Consider the following 19,983-nt stretch of genomic DNA (forward strand, 5'->3'; position numbering starts at 1 on the left):
CCATGGGCTAGGTGCCCGTGCTCCAGTAAACAAGCCAAAGTCATGCTCGCATGAGCAACGCTAAACAGAAGAGGCTGCAAAAAACTAGGACATGAAACTAGGAGGGTGTGGACTGGATGGGGACCAGGCGTAGGAAGGGAATAACAACGCAATGCGGGCATTCACAATCCAAACATTTTACACATGTATGAAATTGTCAAAGAACTTTTATTTTTACAAAAAGCATAAAGTCTGTACTAAAATAAAATAGCAAACAATAAAAGGAATAAAGTACTGAAGGGTGTGAAACTTACCAAATAGATTTCCTAAACTTGCATCCATTTTAATTTCAAATACTTGAGAAATAACATAGAAGGTCAGTAAGAATACTGCCACGGCCACTACCAACTTTGCAGCTCCTGGAAAAAAGGCAGAAGCAACTCAGCATGGTTTTATAAGCCAACGAACATCACTTCTGCTACACAGATACTCCATTCTGGCAAAAGCATGAAGGCGAATACACTTCTATATTGTCATCCCCTAGATCTTAATGATACTGGGGTTACAACGACTCTACTGATACCCACCAAGTCAAGGGATTTTTTCCCAATCAACTCCCAGATGGAAGACCTGAGACGCCTGTCTAGGGGGATTTGGGGCGGTGCGCGAGGGGCGTGGGGGATAGGGAGTTATCTACCATCAGCAGCAGCTGGCTTACTACAGGAGTCCTGGTGAATAGAACACTGCCAAGTCTACAGGACTACTAATCCCTTCCAATCCCTAAAGAGCAATGCTCTCCAGGGATGATACAAAACCTTTCTGGAGATACCACGGCCAGGACACACAGGAAGTAAAGAGTTGGACGTGACATGTAGCAAGCTTACTGTCCTATCACCAACCAGAGAGCTACCTAACCCCACGAGAAACCGCAAACACTACCTTCCCCCTCTTGCTTAATACTTAGGTCAACACAGGACTTGTGGCCTGGAGGACAGGCTTGGATATCACAGTCATTGGCTGTGTGATAAGCTCTAGGAGCGCCTGCTCCTAGCTTTTGACTTTGTATCTTTAGGGCGTCAGACTACCTTATAATAACCACCCCTGCCACGTCTGCTTACTATGAATCATCTCTTACTCCTAGGAACCACGATGGAGCAAATCACAAAGTGCAAAGTAAAAAGGGTGGGGCTTCCCTCTCAACCTCTGGACTTCAGAGACAGGGCCTGTTTATTCAGAAACAGTTTCAATTTATTCGTGTCTTAACCAATCCCAATCGGTTGCTCATATTGATCTTTCAGGTTTAACCTCTATTGATGCGAAAGAGGTAGATGAAGTCTGCAGTTATCTAACCTTAAAGAGAAAAAAAAAAATCCCAGAGATGAAGAAATCCCCTAAGACTACCCAAAAGAATGGTCTGTATTCTAGGAGGGGAGGAGCAGGAAGGAACCGAAGACGTTTGGAAAGGCCACCCATCCAGAGCCTCCTCAGGACTATTTAGAGATGCTCTATTCATAGCTACGTGAGGCGATACTAGAAAAAAAATCTCAGTACCTGCCTCCTAATTTGGTTGTGAATCTAAAACTGCTCTAAATAAATAAATAAATAAATAAATAAATAAATAAATAAATTAGAAAAAAAAAAACCCAAGGCCTTAAAAAAAATCTATGAATTCAGGAATAACGAGGCACTGAGTAGGTTCACCACCTGCTTAATCCTTCTCTCCTCCACCTCAATTCTCCCTCCAAAGTCTGCTTCCTGCCTTTTAGAGCACCTACTAGCTGCCTATAGTTTCATATATGAGCAAGCAAAACTCCATTTGGTTTGGCCTGCCTTCTCATCAAAAGCATGCTCTCAACACATATATGCTCAACAGACGAATGACTACGGCAGACGAATGACTACGGCAGACGAATGACTACGGCAGACGAATGACTACGGCAGGCGGCACACACAGTTTTTGCCAAGTAAGGCGGGCGTGGAGTTGACAGATGCTAGGTGAAGGTGAGCACATGCTAGGTCACGTGTTCTTTTAGAGCAGTTTTAGATTCACAACCAAACTGGGAGGAAGGTACAGAGAGTTTTCTAGCATCCCCTCCCGTCTAGCTATGAATAGAGCATGCTAGGCTTGTACCTTATTTTCTAGCAGTCACGGGCATTTATAACAGAGGAGAAGCCCTCACTGTCTCTCTTCAGCAGATGGGTGAAACTTGCACTGTTCAAGGACGAACTTGCTCAGGGTCACATTAATGGGGGTGGTTTCATTTTTAAGATTTCCCTATCTTACTTTACACATCAGTGTTTCTGCCTGCATGTACACATGTGAATGTGTATTCCTGGTGCCAGTGGAAGTCAGAAGAAGGCGTCAGATTCCCTGAACTAGTTACAGACGGTTCAGAGTCACTGTGTGGGTGCTGGGAACGGAACCTTGTTCCTCTGCAGCAAGAGCATCAAATGCTCCTAGCCATCTCTCCAGCCCCAGCACTGAGTAGGGCAGGACCGGTTCCCTCACACTGGTCTGGAACAAGAAAGAGATGCTTCAAGACATAGAAAAGTAAGCAGAGACACCCACAGTTTCTACAGTGGTAGACTCCAGGAGCATGCTACAAAATAGTCTCTAGGGTTGGTCCCAACATTCAATGCTGGCCTTAGATTGGGCTTAAGATATCACAACCATAACTCCCATTCCTGACTCAGTGTGTCGTTCTGTCTTCCTTCCAGCCACTGATAGCACTGCTTTGAGTCTGTCCCCACATTTATAAACCAAAGATCATTACATCTCAGGCTATATGAGCATCTCAACGCAACCAGAAAGAATTTTCACTTAGAAGATATTAATTAGTTCACAGCAGTGAACTCCTAACTAACTGTCCTGATAGCCTATCAAAGGCCCCCAGACCTAGGCCAAAAAAAGTACAAACACAAGAACTAGCTGATGAAGTTAGCTTAACTGAGTGCATTTAGAACTATGTGCAAAACAAGAAGTGGCTCTGGACATCACACTTGAACAGGGTATTTAAAAGGAACCTAAAAACAAACAGAAACAAAATGCGGAGCAAACACAGCAAGAGTGTGGCATTGTTTTTTAGAACACAAACAAGCTCTTGTTTCTGGAGTCTCCCTACCCCACAAGTGGATAACTACTTAGAATTGATACTCCGTAACTTCACAGCAAAGTTGTGCAAAATCATGTGCAGCGACCTTCAGTTAACTTGGTTAAGTAATCATGGTATTTGACCAACTCTGCCTGCTTGATTCTCTACAACTCTAAGAAATTAAAAATTGCTGTTTGTCCACCCGCCTCAACTTTGGGCACCTTTGATAAACAACTCTAGGCGAATACTGGGTTTGCTTGTAAGAAAATGACAATTAAGGATAAGACTATCTTGAGGTTGGAAAAACAACCTGTTTTCTCCTGTAGCTGTGCAGAATTCCTCAGAGCAAGGTGCTTTGATAGGGGGCTGTGGCTGGAGGCAGCATAGGAGAAACAGGTTTTCCCTTGTAGGTAGGGAAAGGTCAACTGAGAATTTAGGGGTCTACCCTTTAAAGATGCTTACCAATACCTACATTAATACTATGGACATCTACCAATGACTGTCAATGTAAACAACACACTACTTCATATTGCTTTAATGCCCTGGCTTCACACTCGACAAAAAACAAAACAAAACAAAAACAAAAAAACAAACAAACAAAGCAAAACCACATTTTAGTAAATTAAATTCTTCCTGTATATTATACTTAACCTCACACAGGAGAAAGTTCTATTTTAGAATTCCTTTTCTTTTCTTCTTTTTTTTTTTTAACTTAGCAAGAAAAAGTCATTCTCAAATTTTCAAAGCTATTCTTTGAGTATTTTATATGGACTAGTAGGGAAATACGCTTATCTCATTAAAAATAAGTATTAATATTTGGCATGATTTCAATATGCCAAATCTACAAAAATGTATATTATACCTACTAAATGTGCAAGTAGTGACTTGTTGACTACTTAAAATGAAAAGGCTAAATATGATTTAGTTTATTTCAGCCAGGCACTTAACTTTCCAAAATTACAGCTATGATGGGACCTGAGGCCAGAAGATTTCTTAAAACCAGATTGGATTAGAAAGCAAGAACCTACCCCCCCCACCACCCCCCCCCCCCCCCACACACACACACCAGGGAAGGAAGTTAAAGGAGAAAGATGAAAGATGCAAAAGAATTAATGAATCATGCATCCTCTCCTTTAGCCATTAATTGAGCAAACAGGGTATAAAATAGATCATGAAATAAAAAATTATTTTCACCAGATTAAATAAATCTCTTACCTGCTACCCTCATTTTTGCCTTCTCACTCTCTAGCACGTCTCCAAAAGAAGGTCCTAAAATCAAAAGGGAAGGCAAACACCATGAATTATGCAATGCATATTCCTCCTTAGATTGAGGTTAACTTAGGGTATGTGAAACAAGTTAAGTAAATACCATGTCATTTCTAAGTATTCTATGAATAGCAATGGTTAATTAAAAAAAAAAAAAAAAAAAAAAAAAAGACAAAACCCTCTTATCACTGGCCACTCCCCCTGGGCCATTAAAAAAAGGCAAAGGAACTTGCCTTGCTTGTGTCTGCTGCTGGCTATCCTTTGCTCCCTTGGATACATCGCACCTGTGTCTACAGAGGGACTATGACCCTCAGCGATCATACATCCATTAGGAAGTCAAAACACTTACATTCAAACACTGGCTAGTACATCAGATCAGTAAGCTCTTTACCAAGTGACAGAAACCATCTGTAGACATGGAGTTTAGATAGACCAGTCGATGCCGGTACAAGATACATAAGAGCCAAAGTTAACCTGTAAGCCCCACTTGCCCAAGGACAGACAATACTTAGAATGATGGGGGCTACGGTTCTTGGGAAATAACAAGCCACAAGTTTCTGTGCCCGTAAACAAGTTTGTTTGCACTATCTGTTTGACTGGAGGTGAGTGGGAGGTACACCGGAAGGAAATATGTCAGGATGGATGCTTGTCCCTGATTGGACCGAATAGGAAATATGATGGACTTCAAGTTTTGCCTTTTTTAAGCTTCAAATTTGGCTCACAACTGTAGTAGTGGTCTTACTCTTGCTGGTAAGATTAACAAATTATGTATGTCACTTTTTATAATGTAATTTGGATATCACTGTTGTAAGCATTCACAGCAAACTCTAGATAGATACTATTCTTTGATATTATTTCACCAACTGGCAACATATGCTAGGAAAAACAATAAAGAAAAGCCATGTGTGTGTGTGCTTTTGCTTCCTACCAAATTCAAAATACATGAAAACGTTTACCTAAAATGGAACCGGAACCATAAACAAAGCCACACCCACATTCAGCCAGACAACTACTTCAGTCAACATTTTGTAAAGGAACAGAATTCTTATTTCTCTGATCTCTTGCGCACACACTGTGGCACACAAGTTCACAAACAGGCATGTACACACACTAGTACCCACACATACTGATTTAATAATTCACAGATAGTCCCTCTTCCTCCAAATGACCTTTGCCTGAAGGGCACGGAAAAGAATATCAGTTTTCCTATTCACTGGAGAAAGCAATAGAGAGGAAAGCCTGCGTGCCTGCGTGCCTGCGTGCCTGCGTGCCCCTCAGCCCATGTCTTCAGCTGGCTCCCATTCTTCTGCAAAAGCTAAGCTGAAGCAAAACACATCAACACTTTAACTGAGCTGTTCACTACTGGCATTTCCCTGCTTTGTTATCTTTGTGAACAATGTCTATATAATCGCCAAAGTCAATACTATCTAGTTAAAGTCCTTAGGCACCAGCCAGAATTCTAAAAGGAAACAAGAGATACTGAAGTAATTCACAAAACTTCACATAAAGGGATGGGGGGCAAAGGGGGGGGGTTGACACAACTCATCCCCTCAAAAGAAAACTCCATAAACCCTCTTTTGGTTTCCAGTAAAACTGAACTCTGTATTCACAACACACACTTGGCCTTTCCTCCCCTCTCATATGCCAAATAATTTCGCTCCTATCTAAGGGTAGCCTAGGAAAATGTCTTTGAACAAGAGATTAAACATCTGGGTACCAGACACCTGATGTTCTATTTCAGCTTCCACTGCCAGGGGAGACCACACCTGCATAATTAGCCACCAGCCTCCGGCTTGCTCTTCCCATCAATTCTGTTTCTAAACTCCTAACTCTGTAAGCAACTACATTTGTGAATACAATTGTTTTCCCTTCAAATATCTTAGGGAGGGCTGAAGAGATGGCTCAGCAGTTAAGAGCACAGACTGCTCTTCCAAAGGTCCTGAGTTCAATTCCCAGCAACCACATGGTGGCTCACCACAATCTGTAATGAGGTCTGACGCCCTCTTCTGGTGTGCCTGAAGACAGCTACAGTGTACTCATATACATAAAATAAATCTTAAAAAAAAAATCTTTAGGGAATTAATGCCTCGTCATTCACACATTTTAATTAATTTCCTTAATTAACTTTTTTTGCATCTTTAATGATGCAAAAGTGTAAATCCGAAGAATCGAAGTACCGAAATATATTTAAGGGCAAAGCACGGCAAGCATTTATGATGCGCTAATTTCAAACCATGCCTGGCTCTTTAAAGAGCATTTGAAGACACAACAATCTGAGGTGGTGGGTGAAACAGCTCAAGAAGCCTTCAGGCAATCAAGAAGAGATAGGCCCAGAGATAATAAACACAATGGTGAGGGAATAAGAAGGCCTCGGCTAATAGTTCAGAAGGCTAGTCTCCAGGCTACAAGTCAAAGGAACATAAATGAGCTGTGTACTCAGTGAAAGAGATACAAGAATTTGAGCTAGTTTCCAAAACCAGAATATTAGTAATGAAGAGAGTAGTCTTAGAATATAGATAAAAATGCAAATATTCTGCAGCACGTGCCTGAGAAGTGGAGGCAGGCAGATCTCTGAATTTGAGGCCAGCCTGGTCTACAAAGCGAGTTCCAGGATAGCCAAGACTATGCAGAGAAACACTGTCTCTCAAAACAAACAAACAAACAAACAAAAGTGTAAATATTAAAATATTCAAGACAGGATACTTAAGGAATTCATGGCTCCAAAAGTGAAGGGATAGTCCAAAACCGCTTTTGGTGGTTTTAGATAGATAAGAATGCTAACTGAGAGGTGCAAAGGTCGCCTGAAAATAAAAGCAGGGAAGGCCACACTGCCCCAAAGTGTGTGCACAATCAGGGTCTGAGAGTAAAGAAGAGATTCTCAAGGTAAGACTCCTGGGAACCAGGCCCAATTTTCTGGATGTTTTCATTTAAACAATTCTTTTAGCCCAACTCCCTAGATTGGTCCAATTTAATACAATTTTCTAACTCAAAATTGGGCTGTTATATAAGAAAGACCTGTCTAGAACTCATTAAGATAAGGACCAACAGGTCACAGGTCCAACCGCACTTCCCACTCCTTCAATACAGCATGGTTCTGTATCAAAGAAACAAGCCATAAAAACAATTACCATAAAAACAATTACCGTCTGGCCAGGCAGTCCCCCCACCACCACCAGTTGGCTAGTCTAGCTGCCCTAGGCCTTACAAGGGGGTCCCAGAGAGGAAGGACACTCACAAACCCTGTTCCATTTCTCCCGATGCACACTGATGTACTCAAGACCTTGTTGACAAAATACCACGTCAATCAATTTGGCTCTTGCAAATTGCTCTGGGAATTGCTGATCCCACTAGCCACTCCAGAGATTTGACAGTTTGTCAGACTGACTTAAGTTTGAGTGTGAGAAATCCTTACTACCACCTCAAGACAACTATGATGAAAGAAAAATATGCACACACATATATACCATAGCATAATGCTAAAAACAAAATGAATTCAGACAAAAAGAAAATATTATGGATTATATTTCACAAAATTGCCACCATTCACGTTAATCCAACTTTAATTCAGTCCTGGCCAAAGAACAATCTTAACCGAACCAATTAAATTCAGATGATTCTAATAGTCAAGTGGGCTAGAGCTTTTCTTTTGTTAATTTAATTTTTATTTTATGTGTATGAATGTTCTATGGGTATGTCTGACCATTTTGTGGCCCACCGAGTTCAGAAGAGGCTAGGTATCAGATGCCCTGGAACTGGAGTGACTGGGTTTGAACCCAATTCCTCTGCAAGAACAAGTGCTCTTAACACCTGAACCCCCAACCCCAACGCCCCCCAGCTACCTTTCCAGCCCAAAGAGAGCTGGAGCTTTTCAAGAGACTACACAAAAACAGGTAAAACTACAAAACAATAGCCCATAGACTATACTTAAGCCCAGTCTAGGAAGGTGGATTCTGGGGCCACCCAGATAGGGCCAGATGCTGCCTGTAAGTCAACACCATTCCGGGGGTGCAGGAAAGGACCTTCCTGGATGATTAGCATCAGAATCTAGACTGGGCAGGTGAAGTGCCTTCCTCCAGCGGGGCACCAAGTAGGTTGTTCACCCAAGTGTAGTTCCTCAGACATAGTAGGAGTTTCCATCCATAGCTCCTGGCTCTAAACTCCTTCCCACAAGGCAGGATGTAAGAATTACCTAATTGTCTGTTATTCTAGACTCTAATTTTTCTTTCCCCTTGCAAGAGATAGAAACCTAACCTAACCTGTGTTAATGCTAGCCACAAATAACCTTCCGTGCAGCTCTGTCTGACAGGTCACAAGCCTCTCCTCAGCCCAGAGGCCTGCTGAAGAGGCCAGATGGATTGCTGGGGTTCCCCATTCAATCCGCTAGCATTAGTTCATTTCCTTTCTGTCCAACCACATTTCAACACAGCTGCCCATGCTGCAGTCATGCCTACGGAATGAAGTCTCACAAAACGCCACAGGACAGAGCCCAGAGCCTGGAAGGCTTCCACAGAGAACGCTACAGTTCCTGGGGAATGGTACACCTAGAGAGGGCAAGGGAACTCTGTTCCCCTTCCCATACCACAACCTCTGCATGTGCTCGCCAGTGTCATTTCTAATAGCCTGAATGCGGTGAACGGTAAGTATAAACCTCTCAAATTACTTGAGCCTCAAGAAGTGGTTGTGGGGCCCCCAGCTCATAGCTGGTCCGGGTCCAGCAGATCCATATGTAAAAAAAGCAGCCAGGACTTGTAATTGGCATCTAAACAGGGAGAGGCAGTGGAGAGACAGAGCTTTAACCCATGGACACTGTCTCCAAATAGATCAGAGGACACCCACCTGGGATCTGCCGCAAAGGTCCTCTGTTCTGGTTGGGAGAATTCCCATCCGCCTTGGAGGACACATCTTTTGCATTTACGGTGTTGGAGTAGAGGAGGAAACACTGGCTTTTCTAATAGGGAGGCTCTGCTCTCTGCCTGCATTGAGGCTGCATAAGGGCTAAGCTGCACAGGCACACAGTACCATCAGGTCTGCTAAGTGGCAACATGCCAACTGCAAAGCCTGAAGCTCTCGGCCTCTGGAACTGTATGAGCCCATTTTTTTTCCCCAAATAAATTGCAATATATGTAATAAATGGCTACAGAAATGTATACAGCTTATTACATAGTACCTTTATCTAGCTGTATACATATGCACACAAACACACACAAATATATACATATATATGCATATATACATATCTATCACCTATACATCATTTATTTTTTTCAAGCAAACTTGGACTGTTTAAGGCACTGTCAAGACTAGAAGGTAAAGTAAATTTTCATCCTCTGAGCATTTAATGTCCAAGAGGAAAATGGTTGGTACTGAAAGAGTCACTGGGGTAAGCTACTCTGCTAAATCTACATACAAAAGTGCACTACTGGAAACAAGATTCAAACAGCAGGTACAGTGGGTCCAACACTGGGAAAGCAGATCGCTGTGAGTTGAAGGCTAGCCTGGTCTACACAGTGAGTTCCAGGACAGCTAGAACTGTTCAAGCTAAATAAAGAGATAATGTTCCAAAAGAAAAAAAAAGTTGCAATATCATACAGCTCTATGCATGTGACTCCTGCCAGCAAAAGTCCAGAAAACTTCTGTATAAAAAGTGCTTTGACATCAGGTCCCACAGTCCCTACTCCAGCTGTACATCCCCAGCTAGATGGAACAAAGATGGAGGGTAACTACATGGCAGCTTTTGGATTTGTTGTTGTTCTTGTTGAGATAGGGTCTTATTACGTAGCCCTGGCTGGCTCGAAACTCACTAAGTAGACCAGGCTGGCCTGGAATTCAAGAGATCTGACTAGCTCTGCCTTCCAAGTGTTTCCCAACAGGTCTGGCTCAACTGTGTTTTCATAAGGTTTTATTTATATGGACAACAAACTCTGGGTTTCATACCATCTTCATGTTTCATGAATTCAAATTTTATTTCTCAACCTACTCTGAAAAATGATTCTGCCTTAAAGACTACACAGGCTTGCGTGTATGGTTAGCTGAGCCTCAAGGAGGAGTAATTTGTTTAATTAGAAAAATAAAAATAAAATAGAAGACTGAAAAAACTTCCCTAATAGCAGGTACTTTAGTAGTTGAACATTTTTGCTAGGTTATTTGGAGAACACAGATGGCTTCTATGTAAAGAGTGTTGACCAAAGGCACAAGTTCTGTGCTTAATCAGCCATTTCGCCAGCGTGTGTCCTCCATGGAGGAAGCCTGTATTGCATGAGAAGCAGAAAGAACTTAATTCAAATGGAAACACCTTTACCTTCCTATAGCTGGAGCTGCTTGCTAACAGCAAAGACCGGAGTGAGTCTGGACTGTTTCCAAACCCACAGCTAAAGACAAAAAGACACAGACAGAAATGGTTACTAAGTTCTGCTTCACTGCTGATAAGATCATGGCCGTGGGAACAAGGTAACAGCGCTCTTCTTTATGTGGGTGCTGGCATCATTGTTGTGACTCGCTTTAAGAAGGAGCTGGTAACTGTGTATCTGATGCTTGGCCAACTATTATCATCTAGCTCTTAAACACATTTCCTAGGCTGGGGAGACAGACCAATTGATAAAGCACTTGATGTACATGTATCTGGATGGAAAGGCAGATGGAGTTCTACAAGCCAGACAAACTTTAGAAACAAAAAAAGACAGGTAAAAAGACTGTATCCATTGGAAAGAGATATTAACATTTAAAAACCCAGTTCAAGGACAGGGGCTCATCAGCACCGTCAGCAGAGTGGCCGCCTGCTAGGCTCTGACTCTTTCTCAGCCGATGCATCAGGATGTAGTCTTGGCTACTGTTCCAGTGCCAGGGATGCCGGTACGCTCCCTGCCATGAAGATAGCAGACCAGACCTCTGAAACTGTAAGCAAGCCCCCAACTAAATGCTTTATAATATAAGGGTTGTCTTGGTCATGGTGTCTCTTCGCAGCTATAGACAGTGACTAAGACAGATGAGAAGATCAAGATTATCCTCACTAGAAAATGAGTAGGGGCCCAGCCTACGCTAAGTCAAACCCTGTCCAAAACAAAAACAGGAAACAGCAGAACAAGGACGGGGCTTTAGCTCAGTGGTTTATCAGAAGCCTGGAGTTGGCTCCCTAGCACGGCAAAGCAAGAACAAACAATAACTCAGTCTGCAACAGAAGCTGCTACCCTTGTGCCACTGTGGAATGTGATAGATGGACTTTAACATCAAGTGATTTTCAAGACCTTAACACTAAATGCTTACTAGAAATACTAACTTGAAAAAGGATTGAATATTGGCAACACACTTTGGTATTGAATAGTAGAAGACGCAGATTTTTAAAAAATATAATCTACACAAAGTGAGAGGGAGCAAGCGAATGTGGGAAGGAGAGAGGCAGAGGCAGACAGACAGACAGACAGACAGGGGGAAAGGGAGAGAGTTAGTTAAAAAAAAATTAAGTACGATGCACACACCTCTAAATCTTCAAAGGTAAAAAGGTAAAAAGGTAAAAAGGAAGGGACATAGGAGTCTAAAGTCATCCTTGCCCAGACAGGGAGTTCAATGACAGAAGGGGCTACATGAGACTCTTCCAAAACACCAAGACAAAACCCTACAAAAGGAATATGAAAGTTATTAAAAAGGAAAAAAATTCGTTTTTAAAGAAACAAACTAATCTCGTATTTTGATTGGAGGAAAAAAAAATTAAGCACAATAACAACAACAACAAAAACTCACTCCCACAAAGTGGTACAGAGTTCTTCCAAATGGGAGAATACAAAGCCACAGACTGAAAACTTGAAATAAGGAGTCAGTAGAACAACTCTTTCAGAATACTGTTCTACTGAAAAATCTTGGGAAGAGTGCATACTGATGGCCTACTCCTGGCTGCTTTGGTTGGTTTGTCTGATACAGAATTTCCACAGCTAGCTCCTGCCACCTCAGTTTCCCATCTCCAGAATGCTGGCAATACTAGCATGTGCTACCATGCCCCATCTCTGAATTTTCCTATCTGAATCAACATCTTAGGGCTTTTCTTCTTTTGCCTTCAGCAGCACAAGATGCAAATTGATTTAAAAGAGGATTAACATCTAAATGTGGGTAAGTGGAAACACTCAAGTCCAGGGTGCTCCTTAGTTCCCCCAGACTGTTACCCAAGGAAATTCAGGAAGGAGATGAGGCAAAACAGAACCCCACTGGTGAGACTTTAGTGTCCTCCAAGTCCTTCTACCTTACTTCGAAATTGCTCTTCCTTGCTGGCAACCAGGAAGAATTCAGAAACCTGTTATCTGATCTACAGCAGCCTGAATAAAGCTCCCTTCTCCTACACTGGCAAACGCAGCTCTAATACCTAACACAGGTTACGAAAAGTGCCCGGCGGCGTAGGCCAACTTTGCCCCAAAGACTTAATGCAACAACAGGTGCTGGAACCTGACAGACATTCTGAGAGCAGTGTTGCAACAGACAGCTCACTTTTGAGTCGGCCGCTTCCTAGCAGAACTCTGGAAACTGTAGAAACCACAGAGACACCTAGAGTTCTTTCTTTCCTCTCCAGGAACCTGAGCTAGCCCATTACAGAAATGTGCCAGTTGATCCGCATGCACTTGACAATGTTTTCCAACAAAACATTTAAGGGATTAAAAAGAAAATGGCCTTGTGTTCGTCCTTCAGCCTAATAGTACAGATAAGCAAGTTTTTCCATCTATAAAGGATGCTTGTACACAGGCTGGGCTAGTCTCCACTGACTTCTCAGTAGTACAGAAAGATGGATTCTAACCTGCAGACACTCCATCAGGGTCCCACTAGCTCTTAAATTTTTTAACTCACAGCCAGAGTTCAGGTCTCTTTTGAGAGATTGCTGTTAACCTTATTACCATCACATCTAAAAACCATTCAACCCAGGAGGGTAAGTGGTGTGTTTAGGTGGAGAGTCAGTAAGTGGGAGTAAATGTGGGCTGCTTACTAAAAAGGACCAATAAAAAGCTGTAGGTCAAATGGAACTGCCACACCTACGCAAACACTGCATGAAGTAAATATTTCAGTGAACAAGACTATTAAGCCACTAATGGATAAATAAATGGAAATGAGTAGCCAGATTAGATTGCATGACACCTCAAGATATGTCTGAGGCACTCCTTAGAACTCAGCCACCAATACAATCTTCACTACAAACAGATGTCAGGCAGGGCCACCTTTCATAAACTCTTACAGTTTGCATGGTTGAACATCTGAAGAAATATTAATAGAATTTGTGTGTGTGTGAGTGTGGTGTTTGTGTGTGTACATGTCTGTGGGTATGTGCATATGTTGTATAGGAGAGTGTGTGTGTGCGCGTGCGCGCGTGTGTATGAAACCAGACAGCATTGTCGGGTGTCTTTTTGGTTACTCCCTAGGTGGTCTCTCATTGAAACTGGAGACTACTCATTAGGGTAGACTGACCAAGCAGAGAGCCCCAGAGATCCCCTGGCAAGCATACTGACTGATCTCCCAGACTTCAATATAATATCCTTTACATTATATCCTAACCCTCATAATAACACTACAAGAGAAGCCCTAAAACCTTAGACACCTAAAAAGGTATATTATCAATTTTAAGAAACACACTTAACAGTCTAAATACAGAGGCTTCCAAACATGTTTGGCTTGGGGGTGGGGGGTTGTTTTGTTTTATTTTTGTTTTGTTTTTGTTGTTGTTAGTAAAATACATCCTATCAAGTTCTTCGAAGGCCTCAGTAAAGTGTTACCCACACCAGGGAGGTGTGCCTTTTAACAAGCAATGTCTCTGCTACTGCAGACCTACAGGACCAGACTCCCAGAGTAGGTATAAGAACTAACAAGCTCTTTGGGGTGATTCTCTCAGGCTGAAAGAGAGCTTCAGGATTACAGGGCGCCAACCCACACAGAAAACGTTAAGAAGGGGGAAAAAAACCAAAATGAAAGCCAAGGCAGATCTAACACCGAATCAAATCCCCGAGTCCAATTCCTATGATAGGACTTTTCATTATTTTCTGAATGGAAACAGAGCCGGCAGTCCCAGGGCCAGGTCTGCCAGGTGGAAGAGGGAGAGGCAGGCAGGAAATCTGGAGACTGACATGAAGAAAAGAAGAAAGAACTCCTGTTTGAAATGCTCAAAACAGACTCTAGCTCAAACTGTCCCCATGTTTTCTTACAGATCTTCTCTTCCACAAAGCAGCATTTTGTTTTAAAATCCAATAGCCACTTGACAAACTAAAATGGTCATTGGATTTCTGGAACCCAGTGCAGAGACCTTAAAAATAACATTTAGTTTTGCTTGCTCCTTTAGAATTCTACAGCTGTTTCAATACCTTAATCCTACCCTATCCTACTACGGGAAAGATGGGCAGACAGACAAATATTATCGAGTACAATGACAAAGGGCTCAGAAGGTAAGTATGCTGACAAGTCTGACATCCTGACTTCGAGTTCCAGAAAGAAAACCAACTCCTACAAATGGTCCCTGATCGCCACACATGCGCCACAGCATGGGCCTTGGCCCCACCCCTTACATATGAAAAGAATGCAAGGTAAAAATAAGTAAATTTCCTTTGAGAAAAATGAAAAAATAAGTGTTCACTATAGGAGGATCAAAATAGAACATCAGTATTTCAGCTTTCACTGTGTTGGGGTTTTGTTTTATTTTTAAGAAAGAAAACAAGAGCAGGAGGGAATAAATTTCCACCCATCATGGTGGGATCTTCATTTCCTGTAACTACTTCACATTCCACTTGATATGGATTCACAGGATCTCATGTTTCCGGGTTTCCCTGCACTTCATTCATACCTAGGTCAAGTGTAGAACTGAAGTATATCAAGGTTCACAGATTGCAGCAGCCAAAAGCTCCCCTGAGGGAAAGTGCTGGAACAGGGTGCTTCTATCTGCCCACACAGAAAGGCAGGCAGCTCAGCAGCCAGGGGCACAGAATAAAAAGAAGGCACTGAGGGAGAAGTTGTATCAGCTAAGACAATTTTACAAGCTCCTATTTTGATCCTATGCAATGCCCTTCAAAACTCACTCCAAGCCCACTAATTGCAGGTAATGCAGGGTGCCATTAGTTTACACAGCTGATCCCACAGAACTGCCTTAACAAGCCTGGAGGAGCCGTGATGAAAATCACCAGAAACTCACTGCTGAGGATGCTCACGCAGCAATCAAACTATCACACAAGACGCTCAACAGTCTTACCGAGGGAGGGACCAAAAGGGAGAAATGTGCCATTGAGAGTCTGTGCCTGCCTCTCTGGTCTACATAATTCCATCATTCTGTAGCTTCGCGTCTCCACAACCATAGGGTCGCAGAATGTCACCGACTAGAGGAATTCTATCTCGCCCTTTTTATGTTACAATTTCTTCCTACAAAGAAGAAATATTTTTTTTCTATTTTTTTTTTTCCTGCTGTGTTCACAGCTGTAGTTTGCATGATGCTCTTATACCTGAGTAATGAGCAACGACAGATGAACGACTTGAATTTGATGCGTCGAGCCGTAACGTGCTGGAAGTCATCAGCTGGTTGTTTTAATGAGTACATGTCTTAAGATTCTATGAAACAAACCTAATCACTAGCATAAAACTAAAAACCTAGCAAACTGCCGGAGAGAAATCATCAGATGAGCAACCTCCAGAAAGAAACAGGATGTAAGACAGCAGGGATGTAAGACAGCAGGGCAAGGGAGAGTAACTTACTTTTCTTAGTGAGTGGCATCTGGGAAGTTATTAACTTTACTTCTTCAGTAATGGAGGTTTCTCTGTGCTCCCTAAGGCACTGTATGAGAAACAATGTTTCCAAAGACTTGGAAATTTTAAGTCTATCACTGGTCCTTCCAGGAAAGCTCAGGCCATGGGATCCGCCATTACCATCCAACTTTAAAACTTTCTCAGGAAATAGGTGTCCTAATCTGTAAAATCTGAGCAGTAATAATAGGACCCGTGTGAGGAGTTGTGAAAACTAAATATGCGCTAGGAAATACTGGGTAACTCTATCTAAGACGGTAAAGATGCAAATTAGGGACTTTGTATACATGTATTTCTTCCTATGAAGAAACGAAGCAAAAGTTCTATCAGATAGTAGTTCTATATTATAGGAATTAACTATGTAAATTGAAGCTGATGACTCCCCGCAAGTTACAGCTAGATGTGTCGATCTCAAATCGTCCATCTGGGACTCATTACTAAGTATAAGAGCGCTGACCATCATGCATACTACATCTGTGAACGCAGCAGAAAATAAAACTAAAAATAAAATGAACAGCACTCATCAAAGACATAGAACACCTATGTGTTCACTTGCAAAAGGAGAAAGCAGCTCCAGTTGGGCAGAAATGCAAACTTTACGAGTGGGTCTAGGCGGTCCAGCACAGAGTTCGAATCCAGCACGCCCGTCCATCCCATCCAGTTCTCTGGGAACGCTCAACCTGCAGGATACCGACCACGAGGGGCAAACACCCGCTTCCAGGTGCAGCCGGAGCCCGGTGGCACTCGCGACCCAACGCCCGGGGCAGACGCCGCTGAGCGGGCCGCGATGCTCCGGACGGCCGGGCCCCGCTGCAGCCAAGACCCGCATCGCGCTGCGAGGCAGGAGGCAACCGGCAGCCGGCGAGGTGCTCCGTCCGCTCCTGCCTCCACGCGCCCAGCCGCGCCCAGCCCAGCCGCCAGCCCGAGCCTCACCCGTCTGCGGTCGCGCCGCCGTCAGTCCTGTCGGAGGCCGACGGGAGGTGCCACCGCCGCCGCCTCCTCCCGAGCGCGCCGATCGCGCCTCGGCTTTCCCCGGCTCCTCCGGCTTCGCCGCGCGCCCGCCCGCGCCGAGGAGGAAGCCAGCTCGCCCCAGGCCTCCTCCCACGCTTCCCGACGCGGCCAATGAGCCCGGCAACCGCGGAGCCGCGCACGCCCCCTGGCGGTGGAGGACCGAGCCGACGCTGAGGTCCCTGGAGGAAGGACCACAGCCGCCAAGATCCCGGGTCGCGTCTGCGACTCAATGTGAACTTGCCACGTGGGAGCTGCCGCGTCCGCAGCCAGGACCTGAGAGGCACCCGGGGAGGAAGGAAAATGTGTCAGCGCCTCCGCCCTTCAGTCACACACACACACACACACACACACACACACACACACACACACACAATCCTGACCCTAACGTACTTCAGGAGGCAATTTGAAATGACCAGTCCTAGTCTAGAGCTGATTCAGACTAGGACCATGGGGAATCTTCACTTGACTCCTGCAAGCTAGGAAACTGATCATAAAAATCCTCTAGACAGGGGATTCAGAACGAATTCTGCAACCCCGAATAATCTATCCAAGGGGAAGAATATTGTTTGCATGCTGCATGTCAATTTCTTCTTTCAAATTATTAGCAGTATGAGGAATGTTTTTCTCATCTGTTAGGAAGTTTACCTTTTATCAAGATTTTATGAGTAACTGGGAAATTAACACAAATTTTACTATGCACAATCTAAGAATACAATATTTTTAGTTTCAAATCCATATCTGTATAATTTGCAACTGCTAACTTCTTTTTTTGGAAATCAGGATAATTTATGGTAGCAAAAATTAAACTTAATGAAGTAATAGGGTTTAATCATAACAATTATGTCATCAAATTTCAACATTCCCTCCAAAACATAAAACACACAACCTAAAAAGAACTATGGGGGCTGGAGAGATGGCTCAGCAGTTAAGAGCACTGACTGTTCTTCCGAAGGTCCTGAGTTCAAATCCCAGCAACCATACGTTGGCTCACAACCATCTGTAACGAGATCTGGAGCACTCTTCTGGAGTGTCTGAAGATAGCTAATGTGTACTTACATGTAATAAATAAATAAATCTTTTAAAGAAAGTTAATGTATAGCAAAATTATTAAATAAATAAATAAAATAAAAACTATGAATTCTGTTGCTTAGGCCCCAGGAAAGGGAAAGAGACAGTAAACATCTGAGCTAAATTTCAAACACTTGTCTAGTCCTTTGCCTTGTTACTTAGTTGCTATGAAGAAACATTATGACCAAGGCAACTCTTGTCAAAACAAAAAACAAACAAACAAACAAAAAAAGTTAATTCAGGGCTTTCTTACAGTTTCTGAGGATTAGTCCATGGTCATCAAGGTGGGAAGCCAACAGGCATGGCACCTAAGCAGTAGCTGAAAGCTTCAGATCATGATCCACAGACAACAGACAGAATAGACATTGTTGGGCTTTTGAAACCTCAAAGCCCGCCCCTAGTGACACGCCTCCTCCAAGGCCACACCTCCTAATCCTTCTTAAACAGTTTCACTAACTGGTAGCTAAGCATTCAAATATATAAACCCATAGGGGAGAGGGGTATTTGGATTTTACAGTATTAAAAAGCCATAACAGTTAATATACATGCGCCTCCCCTCTAGTTCCTGTATCCCACTAAAAGAATTGATGAAATCTCTCGAGTGGGAAAATAAATTCCCGTTTGGGAATGAGCGTTTCCTCGGTAACTTAACAGACTAGGAAGGAAACTATATTTGCTACCTTCTGATAAAACCTGAATTATTTTATTCTGATAAAATAAGCAATGCTTATTCCGAAAGTCAGTTTGATTTCCAATTTCCAACACACAATAAGAGAAAGCTCAGAATCCATTTTTTGGTCAACAATAAAATTAATAAATGAGTTACAACCAACATTGTTTCCCTTTGATTCATTGAACAGACTAGAGCTAAACCATTCCTAAAACACGTGCCGCACGGTGTGTGGGAATCTGTGTCTATGTATATGTTTTGTGTTATAATGTAGACTATATATATTTCCTACTCAGTACACGGGTTGTGGTTTTGTTTTGCTTTTGTTTTCAGTCAATGAGTCACTTGTTTAGAATGGTTGTGAGTTAGCCTGTTTTGTGGAAGAGTTGGGCCAACTTCCTGGGTTTTATTTGTCTAGGGTAAGTAGACAGGGGAAGTGCTCAGGATTAGTGAAAGCTCTTGGAAGATTTCACAGGTAAGGAGAATGTAGGGAACGTTACAGCTTTGGGAGGTACTAACCAACCTGATATTACTGTGTCTTATAATGACAGGCAATGATCACTTATATTCTAAAGCTAACGTTGCTTGTATACTTACTATGTGACAGCACATGTCTAAGATTGTTACATCTGCTTATTCGTGTAATCCTATAAATACAGAGGAGGAAGGGAAGGAGGAGAAGGAAGCTATGCCCAGAGTCAAAGTGCTAAGACCTCACAGAGACAAGCTGCACCCCATATGAGTAACTTCATAGTCCCTCTCTTTTGCTTGCTTAAAAAGCATATTCATTGTTCAGGCCTGGGGGCACATACCTTTAATCCTAGCACTTGAGAGGCAGAGAGAGGTGGATTTCTGTGAATTCAAGGCCAGCCTGGTTTACATAGTAAGGTGTAGGACACCCAGGACTACAAAGAGAGACTCTGTCTCAAAAATACAAAGGAGGAGGAGGAGGAAAGAAGAAGATTTATCCTTTATTCAGTGCACGTGGGGTTTGAGATAAAACTACAATCTGTAATTATAATGAGTCCATCCCATCATGTTAAAGGTAAAAATTATTAAAAAGCCCCAGGATATTAGTTAACTGGAATAATCGATTTGAAATCATTGTTCTGTATTTAGAAGAGCAGATCATATATAAACATGGACACCAAT

General features: G+C 42.8%; 1 protein-coding gene across 3 annotated transcripts in view; it reads right to left on the reverse strand.

The window, feature by feature from the left end:
• Window positions 1-17,102, reverse strand: part of Fam3c (family with sequence similarity 3, member C) — a 49,562-nt gene extending 32,460 nt beyond the window's left edge. The window contains exons 1-3 of one of the 3 annotated variants that reach the window (XM_006505102.4): window positions 16,778-16,992; window positions 4,287-4,340; window positions 294-398 (exon numbers count right to left, since the gene is read on the reverse strand). In XM_006505102.4, coding sequence (XP_006505165.1) covers window positions 294-398; window positions 4,287-4,299 — 118 coding nt within the window. In that variant the 5' untranslated portion in view covers window positions 4,300-4,340; window positions 16,778-16,992. Of the gene's footprint in view, window positions 1-293; window positions 399-4,286; window positions 4,341-4,686; window positions 5,018-16,777; window positions 16,993-17,015 lie in introns of those variants that run through there. The other 2 variants (XM_006505103.4, NM_138587.4) reach the window with 2 other exon arrangements.
• Between the last annotated feature and the right edge of the window lie 2,881 nt (window positions 17,103-19,983).

The sequence above is a fragment of the Mus musculus genome, chromosome 6, assembly GCF_000001635.26.
Source record: "Mus musculus strain C57BL/6J chromosome 6, GRCm38.p6 C57BL/6J".
Lineage (NCBI taxonomy): Eukaryota > Metazoa > Chordata > Mammalia > Rodentia > Muridae > Mus > Mus musculus.